Source organism: Ascaphus truei, chromosome 10, assembly GCF_040206685.1.
Source record: "Ascaphus truei isolate aAscTru1 chromosome 10, aAscTru1.hap1, whole genome shotgun sequence".
Classification (NCBI taxonomy): domain Eukaryota; kingdom Metazoa; phylum Chordata; class Amphibia; order Anura; family Ascaphidae; genus Ascaphus; species Ascaphus truei.
In genome coordinates this window covers 37,134,727-37,148,762 of record NC_134492.1, presented here as the reverse complement: position 1 = coordinate 37,148,762, position 14,036 = coordinate 37,134,727, and the positions used below count along the sequence as shown (strand labels likewise).

Genomic DNA, 14,036 nt, shown 5'->3' with positions numbered 1-14,036 from the left:
GAATCGACACCCTAAAAACAAGTCGTTCTCAGTTTTTTAAATCCTTTTTTTGTTTGGGTTTTTTTTTTATTTGGTTAATGGCTAATGTTTACATAGCACTTAAATGCTTCTCTGGCTTTTAAGATGGTTATCTAATCTCCTTTGAGATGAAGACTGTTTGTGGAACCTTGTCTTCGATGTAGAAGTGTAACCCTTTCACTTCTCCTTTGTTTTTCTTGGGAAATAATTATGACCCATTAGCCAAACCGCCAGGAACAATAAGTATCTGATAAGATGTGGAATAAAAACAAATGAGATATACAATGTTTTATCTTTAGGAGTGATATAATCTTTCTAAGAAAGCCAATTACATTGATTAGGTGTGGGTGTACTGCTTAAACAATAGCACCGTATGAAGAAAAGCCTACAGAATTTGCGGGCGCGCGCGCCTGTGCTAACACGCGTGCACGTGATGCATACTTTTGTGTGTGTGTGTGTGTGTGTGTGTGTGTGTGTGTGTGTGTGTGTGTGTGTGTGTGTGTGTGTGTGTGTGTGTTTATATATTTTTAAAATTAAAAAAAAAAAGACACGTTGGTAAGAATAATATATTTATTAACATTGTGCACACATAAATACATACATACATACATACATACATACATACATTAGAGAGGCAAATACTTACTTTTTGAGTCTTCCCCGCTATCGCCTGGCTCCACGCTCACTGCCGTGCGCGCGCGGACCTAGCATACAATGGCTGGCTAACCACAGCCAAATATAACTGCCGCGCACGGCGCAGCGAGCACACCCCCACTATTTTACGGACCTAAGCATGGGTGCAGAGAAGCACTACACATACTGATAATATGAAATCATTACCACCCAGTTGCGCATCTGTGTGCTAACAAACACTTCTGGGGTTGCCAGTTCAGCAACGGTTCTATTTCCTCAGCTATTTGGTATATCTGATGTCCAAAGAAGGACCATAAGATTACACGGTGTATTTAGCTTTTTGTTCAAGGGCAAACCACTCCTAGGACCAAGGGGAACTAAAAGCAGTAACACGTTCAATAGGTAAAAGTAGGGGATTGACAAGTATAAGCATGTTTTAAACAATTGTTTCACCATTTAATGTCTCTGTAGCATCCTAATGTTTTGGAAAGTTTTGACTGTCGATAGAGTAGCGACTTCTGTAAATATCTAATCTGTAATACTCATTTAAAGCACTAAAACATGTGAGATCTTATGGGGGGGGGGTTGTTTTTAAATAAATCAGTTCTGTAGTATTGGATAATAGTGACTTTTTGTAATGTATTTCATTTTTTTATTCAACGATGCCATTTGTAATGAGTTTTAAAGCATCCTTTTATTTCTATAGCAGGTTTTAGCACCTCTCCAGCAGTGCAAGATCTTTGCAACACTTTCCTGTTTGTGATGACCTGTTGCCAATATTCTAAGCAATTTGAGCTGGAAACTGTAACAATAGTTACCTGAGTTATATAAGGATACATTGTAGCTGCTGAGTTTCACGGACTGAAAGATTGATTGGAACTGAAAGGCAGCCATTTGGTTGGACACACAATCAGGATTTTTACAGATTTATAACGGGGGCACCAAACGATTGCCAGTTTAGGCTAGAATGTAGAATTGCACATCGTCACATGCTTTACGTATACAAATAAGAAGGAACGTGGGAGTGTAGAATTGCTGCTTTAAAAGAGATCCTAGGTTCGGTGACTTTTCCGCTGCCCCCTGTTATTACTGGCCTTATTGTGCTTTTCTTCAGACCTGTGCAAACAAGGACTGCCAGGTAAACCAAGATGCTTGCCACGGCTACAGAAACCCTAAAGCTACAAAGTGCCGATTTGTGTAGGTCAGTGTAAGGTTGTAGTGTCCAGTGACAGCCTGTGTTCAAGGACCACGTCTTCCAGGACCATCATGCTGTTTGTATGCAGATTTCCCAGCCAAGCCGCTCAGAGGGTGCGGGGCATTACAGCTCCCTCCCGCTGGGAAACATTGCAAAGTAGAAGGGGGGGAGGGCTGACCGTTAAAAAAAGACAGCAGAGATGAGGACAACAAAAGATGAGGATAATGAAGATGGAAGTAGCAATGTGAGTGTGTGGCAGGCACATTGTCCTCCTGTGCTCAACAAATCACAGAGCGACCGCCAAACCCTCCTATACAATTCTGGGGAAAGGCGAAACCCATATGGGGTTTTCCCCCCTTTTTAAAGAAGCAATCCATGCAATATCCTACATGTTTTTTTTTTTAATCAGTTCTGTAGTATTAGATAATACTAAAAAAAATGTATTTTTATTATTCCACTTTTAATGTCATTTTTCATACGTTTTAATATACTGAGCATCCTTTGATTTCTATAGCAGGTTTTTGCCCACCTCCCCAGCAGTGCAAGGTCTCTGTAACACTTTCCTGTTTGGGATCATTTGTTGCCAATATTCCCAGCAGTTTGAGTTGCAAACTGTAACAATAGATAATGTTACCTTGGTTATATAAGAATACATCACTTGTCTGGACTCTATACATTGAAGTTTACAAAAGTAGTCCTGTGTGAAAATATAGATGTAGTTTCATGTATGTGCAACTAAATCCAACGATCCCTGCGTATAGATGCACAGACATGCTGTGTATTACGTGTGTGTAAATATTTATATATATATATTCATGATACTATTATATAGCTGCCGACACACACAGCACCGAAGTGTATTTGGATTTATTAATCATCCCACACCTTTTTTGATACGATGCATGTAACACAATATTGTTGTGTACAATTAAACATGACTAGTCAGAGAGGCAGCTTTAGGTCTTACTGTATTTGTCTAGAAGGTGCATTCAGACGCAGCACCCTGAGAGGTGGTGCGAACATGTGGCTATGTATTGGACTAGAAGAAACCATTAAAGCTGCAGTTAATGCAATATCCTGCAAGTGTTTTTTTTAATAAATCCGTTCTGTAGTAAGAAAAAATACTTTTAGCATTTTCTGTTTTAAAAAAAACAACTTTGAAAGACCAATTTTCTTGTATTCTATTTTAACAAGCATGCTTGTTCCTATAGCAACCATTTACATTCCCCATATTTAAAGATGTCGCCAAACTTTGCCGATCAATAGACAGAGAACGAATTGACCGGCAGCTATGCAGTTCTTTAGGTAAGTAGAGATTGCCCACATGAAACTATTGAAGTAAAAAAAAAAACGGGAGCTTGAACTGCAGCTTTAAGGAGGTGGTTATATAAAATATGAACGCTGAAAGTGTGTACAGTGTTCCCCCCCTAGTCTGCAGCTCGGCTTCCAAAGCACAAAGATGGGTTCACTACAAAAACTGCCATTTGCGTAACATTTTTATTTCCTTGCCATCAAACATTTACTCTTTTTTTTTTTTTTTTTTTTTAAACGGCGTTGATTTGATCGCAGCCCAGAAATTAGATGGCATTTTACAAAGGAAGCCGTTCACTACTGGTTAATGACTCCCACAAACCACTACAGAGCAAAGGGAGTTCTCTGTAAGGCTGGAAGCCCCGCAGGACTGCGTGCGTAACATGACATGGGAACACTTCTCCAGCGGGCCACCGACCGCCGATCTGGTTCCAAGCTGATCTAGTAAAATAAAGGTTTTGTTTCAGTTGAATCTCTCCCACCCCCTCCTTACACACCTCCCCTCCAGCACACACACCCTTGGGATAGGAGGAAGAAGAGGCTACATTGTTTGAATGGCACTGTGTGTGTGTAGTATTTTTTCCCCAGAGAAGATTGCACTCGCTGTGCATTTAGACAGCAAGGGCAGCTATTGTTTGGCTGTCCCAAGCGAAGGAGCTGATTGGGCTGGACTAGCTTGAGCTCTGGCTTTTCTACATTCCTCACCGTGAGGCAGCTCTCAGACAGGAAGACAAATATGTAGAGTAACTTTGAGTTTCTGTGCAGTGTGCTGCTGCCAGCGATGTGATGTCCGCACAACATGCAGTTCACAGGTAAGATCAGTTATATTGAAGGCTCAGTCTGTGATACTTGACATTTTACACCACAGGTTTAGAGTTGATGAAGCTTTTGTAACATGACAGTATTGTACTTTGATATAATGCAGACAACATACGTAATGCTTTACAGCTTTACACCAGGGGTTCTCAACTCCAGTCCTCAAGACCCCCCAAAGAGGTCAGGTTGTCAGGATATCCCTGCTCAGCACAGGTGGCTCAGTCAAAGACTGAGCTACCTGTGCTGAAGCAGGGATATCCTGACAACCTGACTTCTTGGGGGGGGGGGCTGTCTTGAAGACTGGAGTTGGAAACCCTGGTTTACACTATGAGATAGGGCATTGCATACCAGGGTAACTGCTCCAGGTAAAACAGACACAGTACGAGGGACAAGTCACTGATTTGAAGAGCTTACTATCTGTAAAGTCTATGGGACACGTGTGCTTTTTATAGGCTCGCACTCTCTTTTTGACGCTGTACAACTTCAGAGAGACGTGCTTGTATAGAAGGCTTTTGGGAGCGTGTCTGTGTTGAAGTAATATTGCTAATGATGCTTTCTTTTCTCATACATTTTTGAAGGATTGCACGTTAACACAAGTAGCAAAGTACAATGGTTGTATTTGGCAGGGCTGTATAGCAGAGTATAACTGAACAATGTGTGTACCAATGTTTTTATTTGGCTTTTGGGACCGATAGATACGTTGCAGTATGTATAAACAGGACACGAGTGTATTCTGTGTAGTGACGCAGGACAGTGGGATGTGATCTTGTTAGATGTTCTCATGTTTGACGAACACGGTCTGTTTCTATGGGGTATGATGGGGGAGCAGAGCAACTGCCCTGGCCCTTGGGTAATACAAAAGAGGCCCGAATTCAGTTTAATTTAGGGTCTGTGTGATACAGTTAGACCCCTGCGATGCTGGAAGCAATGCGTTTGTGTCCCCTCAGGCTTTGCCAGGACTGTAGGACTCTGAGGCAGCTACAGTATACAGTCCTAAGGTGGAGGCGAGTCTTGAACCATAATACCAGCGCCGAATGTGAATCCAGTGTCTAAAAGCCATGAAAGCCGTGTGACTTTGTACCCTTCGCTGTTCTCTGTAGTTGCCTGTTTTGTGACCTTCTCCGATTGGCACATGGAAAGTGTGCTCGGAAAGCTCGCAGCTGGAAACTGATGAGAAGACCTCATCGTTTCAATAACACCAGCAAAGCCCCGAGTCCACATCTCTGCATGTGTGAGCGCATGCGTGCAATAATATTAGCCATATGAAACCTGTGTGGCATCTGCATTCCTAGCAGCATGTGGGGTCCTTGTTGACCATCTGTATAAATTGGAATTCACCTTGCGTATTGCCAGTTTTATATATATATATATATATATATATATATATATATATATATATATATATATAAAGAAAGAGAAAAAAGTAACCCGTATGGGAGCACTCAGGTATGCAAAAAATTAATTAATTTATTTATTTGACACAATGCAAAGAAGAATTAAATAAACAGTACATGATTAAAAACACTTAAAAAATAGGCATGGACCCCTGTCACGGTTGTTCCCTTTTAAGCACCAATTAACAACACTAGGGAACGACATGCATTGTCGACCCTATACATGAGTAGAATAGTGACTTAAACAACACTAGGGTAAATCAAATAATTCACAATGGGTTATTGGGTTCAAAAGGCACCTAAACAGAGCTAAAGAAAATTCACATCACACACCAAGCGGTAGACTAGTCAAAATATCATTGACAGTCACCAGGCAACACACATCTGCATGAATATACAACAATCTTTTGACCAGTACCTTCAGCATAAATCCTATGTGGGAAAGGTGGTAAATTGGAATATGATCCCTGGGTGTGTGGAGTTGTGTGAGTAGTAATATAGCATGTGTAGGAAAATGCCTAATGGACACCTATTACATAACCCTGTGTAAGTAGTCAGTGCCCCTAATGAAAAAATAATAATGAAAGTCACAGTCCAGAAAAATAATTAGCATTGGTGCTGGGTAACATAGTTACGTGAGCCAGTGGGTCAGGGGTCCTGCCTAGCACCCCCACTCCGACGCGTTTCGTCCAGAGACTTTGACTAGGAGTGGTGAGGGGACTCAAGCTGTATGCTGTTTATATAGTGATGTTTTTCGCGCCAAAAATGGATGAGGGAGGCAAAGGCTGCAGGTGTTTGAATGTATTATTGCTTATGTGCCGTGTCTGCGTGTCAGACTGGCACGCACGAAGTCAGCTCTAATGGTATGCGCATATTCCAATTTACCACCTTTCCCACATAGGATTTATGCTGAAGGTACTGGTCAAAAGATTGTTGTATATTCATGCAGATGTGTGTTGCCTGGTGACTGTCAATGATATTTTGACTAGTCTACCGCTTGGTGTGTGATGTGAATTTTCTTTAGCTCTGTTTAGGTGCCTTTTGAACCCAATAACCCATTGTGAATTATTTGATTTACCCTAGTGTTGTTTAAGTCACTATTCTACTCATGTATAGGGTCGACAATGCATGTCGTTCCCTAGTGTTGTTAATTGGTGCTTAAAAGGGAACAACCGTGACAGGGGTCCATGCCTATTTTTTAAGTGTTTTTAATCATGTACTGTTTATTTAATTCTTCTTTGCATTGTGTCAAATAAATAAATTAATTAATTTTTTGCATACCTGAGTGCTCCCATACGGGTTACTTTTTTCTCTTTCTTTTTATATTATCCACAACCCGTGAGCACCGCCAAACCTTACCTATGTAAGACAAACAGGATATTTCTTTGGCTTATGGTGGCATAACTCATGTAAAAAGTAGATGCGAGGTTTTCCTTTCCCACCCCTCCCCCTTGTTTTTTCCTTCGTTATTTGAATATATATATATATATATATATATATATATATATATTCACAATACCTTAGTGTCACATGGGAAAGTATTTGTTCTGCGTGTTAAAGTTCATACGCTTCTTTGCTTGGGATTTGTCAGAATGCCCTTTAGGCAGCAGACACAAGATGCTATGAATGGTGCTGTTTATACATGCTCGTTCGTAGGTGTCTGCGCATAGCCCTTTTTCTTTTAATATCTCATGGGAATTAACCCTGTGTGTGCTGGAGAGGCTATGAACACTGGCACTACCAGGGGTTGGAAGCCCTGGAAAGGCAGCAATGGGGTTCCAGTTCAACCGACGTGAAGGAGGGCACAAGAATGCAATGCAAGTGTTCCAGGCACAGCCCACGTCCGTGGGGTTAATATGCATCACAGCAGGGAATTATGGAGCTGTACGCCATGTGCTGGTGTTGGACCTTCAGGCATCTTTTGCAGTATTGAACGTGTGGGGTGGTATTTGGATGTGATTAATATCAAACATCCATAGCCCAGTGGTTCTCAGCCCCTGATCCTCAGCGTGACTTTGTTGTGCAGGGCGGTGTTTGGGTGCTGTTTGTTTGCATTGGCTGTAATATAATGGCTACAGAGATTATTATAATTATGTTCTCTGCGCTGTGCGGGTACGAAGTGCATTTTTGTGTGGGCTGGGATCTTTACGACCCGCTTCCTCTTGGAAATTAGCATGCTGTACTGCAGGCCTCTTCAACTAGTTATCCAAGGGCCGGGTCAGAAACGGCTGCACGGTCCAAAGGACCACGAGAGCGTTGTCATTTCGTTTTGGATACATTTAAGACTCACATTAATTGTAACATGTTGCAAGCCGTAGCATCTGTTCCATAAATATTTATATTACCTTGGCTTACAAGCGAGTCCGTGCGGAAAGAAATGCACTGCGTTGTGTAGGCAACTACAATGAATTAGCAGGTGCAGAGAATCCAGGAGTCACTGAAACCCTCCACAGCTCAATTTGGCTCATGGCCACCATTTGAAGAGCCCGGCTGTACTGTATTTCTATACACTATTAACCTCAGAGCTCCTCTTTCCAGGAGAAAGTTAAACTTGTATAGTCCCATCACACATACTCGCTTGATGTGGTGTCACTGCACTATTACACACATCGCGTGTCTGAGTCTATTTTATATATTTATATATATATACACATACCAGTGGTCGACAAATCACCAAAAAAATCTACTCGCCACCTAGTACCACACGTGTGCTGCTTGGGCCAATAGGAGCTCGCCACGATGTTAAATCCACTCGCCCGGGGCGAGCAAATGTATAGGTTTGTTGAACACTGCATATATATATATATATATATATATATATATATATATATATATATACACATATATACACATACACGTATATACATATATGTATACATACACACAAACATATATATATATCTGTTCTGGTGACCGCAGTCAAATCCAGAACTGGACACATTGACATAAAATATATATGTATGTATTAACACAGGGATGGAAAAATCGTGTGTGTGTGTGTGTGTGTGTGTGTGTGTGTGTGTATATATATATATATATATATATATATATATATATATATATATATATATTATACACAGATTATGTACTGCTTTTGTTAGTGATATTGCATTGACTAGTTGCAAAGTGTTTCTGGATCATAAAGTGGTGACTCTCCATAATAATTATTTCACATCCGTATTTACCCAAATGATGCAACTGGAGAATGTCATAATAAAGATTGTGATGGTGAAGAAACAGGACAGAGCAAGTATAGCTTGTAACATAGTATTTGCAATGTACTTTCAGAAGACTAGAGAAGAAATATTATTTGTTGGTTCAAGTTTGAATAAGAGACTTGACTTTCTTCCTTTGCTGCTCCCTATTTTTTGGGGTCATAAGGTAAAAAAAAAAAATCTAACCTCGTTAAAATATCTAAAGTGCGAGTTATACACTCGCCGTCCGGTTTGAGGACTTGTTACTAACTACCAGGTTGTGTTTTCAATAACATGCCAGGAGATAATCCCGCCTGAGCCTTTATCCAGCCTCCGAGGGACAGATAGCATCAATGTCACTTAACACCCAGATACCAGCAGCCCTTCCCGACTTCCTCTTTAAACCCTGAAGCAGAGTTACCTGTCTCAGTAGATGTGTGAGATTAGCATGTTGTTTACAGAAGCCGTTTCACTTACTGGGTCCAGAAGAAAAGAAGGGGGAGTGGGGGGAACCCCTTTTCTTGTTTGTTTTTACAAACTACCTTTGTTTCATATATTTAATCCAACGTGTGAATGCTGCAGCTTTGTGTAAAATGTTAACACCAACTAATATTTGTTTTTGTGGGGAGGAAGGGGTTAAAAATTGGCCCTGTTGTGAATTTTTCGCCAGGGAGATTTGTGACTAAGCCTGGTTGAAGTATAAATACCTATCTGCCTCCGCTGGGGTATTTCGGCAACATGTTAACCCATTGCTGCCAGATCGGCCGGCAATCCAGTGCGGGGCAATGCATAATGCAGATGTTGTTCCACGGCCGACTTCTACAGCCACAACGTATGTGTCCAAGTGTATCCTTAACGAGGCAATTCAAGCAGGCAGGCACATTTATTTATTTAACATGGGATCGAAGCAGCGGGTCTCCGGAGCTGAACCCCATTTATTTCGGCGCCGGGGAACCCCTGCCTCCGGAGACACAGACCTCCGTAGAGGTGGGCGGTAGCCGCTCGGCTAGCAAGGTTCACGTAGCGGCCACTTCTCAAGGCTCCCGCGTCCTGCAGGCCAATAGGAAGCTTTGACGCCATCCGGTGCGGCTTCCTATTGACACACGTGACACAGGGGATACCGGCACCCACTTCAGAGGTAAGTATCTCTGGAAGCAGGTGGTCCTCGGAGCTGAAATTAATGGGGTTCAGCGCCGGACACCGCCTTGCGATGTTAAAAAAAACAACAACAAAAACGTACAAACAAAATCACCCGCTTGGACTGCTCCTTTAACTCTTTCAGTGCAGTAAGGGGTACAGTGCGTTTCAGTACAGTAAGGGGTACAGTGCGTTTCAGTGCAGTAAGGGGTACAGTGCGTTTCAGTGCAGTAAGGGGTACAGTGCGTTTCAGTATACACTCATCCACCTCTGAGGGCTGGTTTGCTTTGTTGCTCGAAGATATGCAGCTGTCCGTCTTATAGAATTGTGAACAGTTTACGGTGAGCAATTTGTAACTATTGTGGGCAGAGCTAATCCACAAGCCTGCTGTCCGTTGGATATTGCATTCAGTGGACACTCGCTTGACTAATTCTCAATGTTCTTTAAAATGCAGAGGAAAGAATGGGTGCTCCAATGATAAAAAAAAAAAAACTATGTCAAAAGGGTGGGGGGGGGGGAGATGTGTTGAAAGATGTAACACAAAGTCCCCAACGTGATGTGAAATTAATATACGCACAAAATTGTGTGCTAAGGAATAGACAACACTAATAGGACTAGCACAATGAATGTGTGCTAGATACAATGGATAGTAATACCTCCAGGGGTGGATATTAAATGAGGTGTAAATAGGGCAACTAGGTGATGATGATGCTTGAGGTGAAAACCTCCCCTAACTGGATAGTAATATATATGTGTGTACATTGCACAACACAGATAAAAGCCTACGCAATAGCAGTGATAGAATTAATAAACCAACAATGTAGTCTGTGACATGACCCACTGGGGAGCTACAATGTGGGTCTCGAACCAACACTTAGTACATAAATAACTTAATAAAAGTCTCTGTGTAGGTAATCAATGGTCCAATCCGTTCATTTAATAAATGTCTCGGTGTATGGAATCAATTGTCCAATTTGTTGCAATAGTTGCAGCCTCTCAAATCAGGGTAACCAATCCTTCACAGAACCAGAGCCTCAAAGAGAAAAAGGAGAGAGGCGCAAAGCAGCAATAAATGACAATGCCTTTATATAAAAAAATAATGGCGTGGGTGATGCATACACAGATAAACAACCATGCAATGAAAAAAACGAATATATGTAAATATAAACTTGAAATTTGTATGGTTGTTGGTAGATGTGGTGAATCTGATTGGTCCTCAGCCTCCGGCCAATCAGATTGGTGGCTCTATGACGTCCCCCAACTGCCACTCTCTTCTTTTCACCCAACTGACACACACACACACACACCTCTTCACCCAGCTCACCTCCCTGCTGGCTCCCCGTCCCCCACTACCCCCCCAACTCACCTCCCCGCCGGCTCCCCCCCCACCATCTCCCCCCAGGCTCACCTGAGCCCTGGCCAGTAGCTCCGCGCGGGGGGGGACAGGCAGTGGGCAGGCAGCCTTCGGAAGGACCCCCTTCCTCCTGCAGCTGCCCCCGGTAAGATGGCGGCGGACAGGCGCTGGCGCAGGGGGGGAGGGAGTCAGGAGAGAGGGGGGGAGGGAGTCAGGAGAGAGGGGGGAGGGAGTCAGGAGAGGGGGGGAGGGAGTCAGGAGAGGGGGGAGAGGGAGTCAGGAGAGAGGGGGGGGAGAGAGAGTCAGGAGAGAGGGTGGAGAGGGAGTCAGGAGATCAGGAGAGGGGGGGAGAGAGGGGGGAGAGTCAGGAGAGAAGGGGGGGAAGCCCACTGACTGACACACACACTCAGTCACTGACACACACACTCACTGACTGACTGACACACACTTCCCCCCTCAGTCAGCTCAGCTGCCAAACACATGGGGGGCACAGAGCTGTGAACGGGGGGGGGTGGGGGGGTGAACGGAGCTGTGAACGGGGGGGGGAGGGGGGAAACAAAGCATTGAATGGGGGGGGGGAATCGGAGCTGGGAACAGTGGGGGGAGGGGGGCGCAGCTCTGAACAGCTGTGAAGAGGAGGGGAAGGGAGTTGAGAGGGAGGATGGGGGAGCCAGAACATTACATCACGGGCAACGCCGGGTATATCAGCTAGTATGAAAATAAAAACAAAGGGGCCTATGCAGAGAGCAGCGCTATTTCGAAATTCGCCATTTTTTGGAGAAAATCGTGCAGAAAGCAGCAGAAAATGGCGAGTTCCGAAAAACGCGCCAATTTTTCTTTTCTATTTGTAAAACTCGCCTCGCGGCTGGCGAGAACCTCAATCTCGCCAGTTTTAAAAATATCCTAATGCAGAGAAGCGCGAACGGCATCTAGCGGCTGTTCGCGCCAATAAAATGGCGCGATTGTCTCCTTTTTGCCTCGCCAGAAAAAACTGGCAAGAAGCTGCCGCTCGCGGCCATTGCAAAGGGAAAAAAAAGGCGCAAATTTGTTTTTACACGTTTCTGAAGCGCGCATCTCGCCAATTTAAACTCGCCACACGCATCCATGTTAAACATAGCAGAATTCGCACTTTTCTGCATATGGAGAATAAAACTCTCCAAAAAAGCTACTTTTTAATAAATTCGCCAATTTTAAAATTCGCTGCTCTCTGCATAGGCCCCAAAGACTTTGCCTGAGTATTGGGGCTGCTGCAGATGCTCCATGTCCTCAATGTTCTCTGCATTGTGGGATGCTATGCTGGATCCTTCTTTATAGCGCAGTAACGGGGTGACTGAGACCTTTTAATGTGCCATGCATAATTTGGAGACTTCTCATGTATGTTATGTAGTTTTTACATCTGGAAGAAGGACCTGGGAGGTATTGAATGTACATTAATAACATCACTGCCTTTGATGCAAGTAAACTAGGTTTGATTCGTAGTGTCAGATCCCTAGGATGTTATGTTATCCTTTCTTTACCCCCCCCCCCCCCTTTGGCTCAGCAAAGATTAGATTGTAAATTGTACCTGGCAAGGATTTAAGCATAAAGCGTTCTATGTACAGTGCCGCGTACACTTCAGCACTAGATGGGAAAATAACATTGTTATTAAATACAAACGAAGGGACATATTTACTAAACCATGTTTAGGCTTGTTTTATGGCTTAATGAAGTGAATTAATTGGCCTTAGCTGGTTGAAAATTGGTTTTGTTTAAAGCATTTATCAGCTTAGACAGATCACCCATAGTGTAACTGTTTTACTTATTCGGATCTTGTGTAATGTGAATGTTTTGCATTTCACAGAACACTGAGTTCAAGCATCTCAGCTACTTATGTTTATCTGTTTAACTAATGGTGGCGTCATAATTTAGTATATAAGCAAAAAATGTAACGATCACGTTAGCACATTCACATCTCAGACAGGTCTGCCACCCTGCGTTTCCCCATTATCTCTTGGCATACAGTGCTTCCGCTGCAGCCAGGGATTCTGGGTAATGACACGCAAACGGGCACACAGAGTGTCACTATATAAACAAAGAACAAAACCAGAAGAACAATTTACATGTGGCTTTGAGGGCCAACAACCAGTTGTATCACCAAAAGACATTATATAAAGATTGTAAAATCCTCTAAAACATTTCTTTACCATGGAATTTTTTGGGGGAAAATACTTAGAAATGTCAAATAAAAGAAAATCGATGAACTCTACTTAACATACTAAACGTGCCACTGTCCTTGGTTCACTTTTGTCCTAAGAGGGACCGCCCCTTCAAGGTGTGCTAAGGCTCAACACCATTTAGTAAATCTGGATCTCCATTTATAAAATCTCTCATCTTGGTCTAATAAAAGGTGTCGCTAACTTAAAAAAAACATCAAGATCTTTCTGAGATCAATAGGATTACAGATCAACTCTGATCTCCGTATCCAAGTGTTTCTGTTTTCTTGTTGATCATTCCAATTGTGCTAGCAACCCACAGAGGTTAAATTTAGTGCTAGGGGCGAGTCATCGCTGTTGTCACACGTGGGCGATGAGGTTTGGGCAGGTACAGTGAAACTTGAACGGCACAAGGGCACTTCCCAAAAACAGGCCACCACCCAGTAACACGGCTTACAGCAGCAAGCTTTGTACTGTAGCGTGCTAATGTGTTTCTCCAGTTACATTTGTCCATTTCTGCATTAAAACTGCTTTTTCATGTTGGGGGTCCCAGGACCATGCTGAAATATAAAGCCATACTGAGAAGGAATACACGTATAGGCCCGATCCTGGGCAGTAAGTAGGTAAGGCAATGCCTAGGGGCTACAAGAGAGAGGGGGGGGGGGGGAGGGTTTAACAGCAATCCTGCTTTCCTTTTTTCTTTTTTTAATTCATGAGGTATTGAAGAAGAGGGTCTCCGGAGCTCAACCACCTTAATTTCAGCTCCAGAGACTCCCTACTTTAATGAGATAC

At 43.0% G+C, this 14,036-nt stretch overlaps 1 protein-coding gene across 15 annotated transcripts in view; it reads left to right on the top strand.

Moving 5' to 3' along the window:
* The window catches only part of RASAL2 (RAS protein activator like 2), a 264,917-nt gene that overhangs the window by 172,417 nt on the left and 78,464 nt on the right, over positions 1 to 14,036 (top strand). The window contains exon 1 of one of the 15 annotated variants that reach the window (XM_075616630.1): positions 3,688 to 3,969. The exons of the other annotated variants lie outside the window; for them this stretch is intronic. Coding sequence (XP_075472745.1) covers positions 3,957 to 3,969 — 13 coding nt within the window. The 5' untranslated portion in view covers positions 3,688 to 3,956. Of the gene's footprint in view, positions 1 to 3,687; positions 3,970 to 14,036 lie in introns of those variants that run through there. 15 annotated transcript variants of the gene reach the window in all.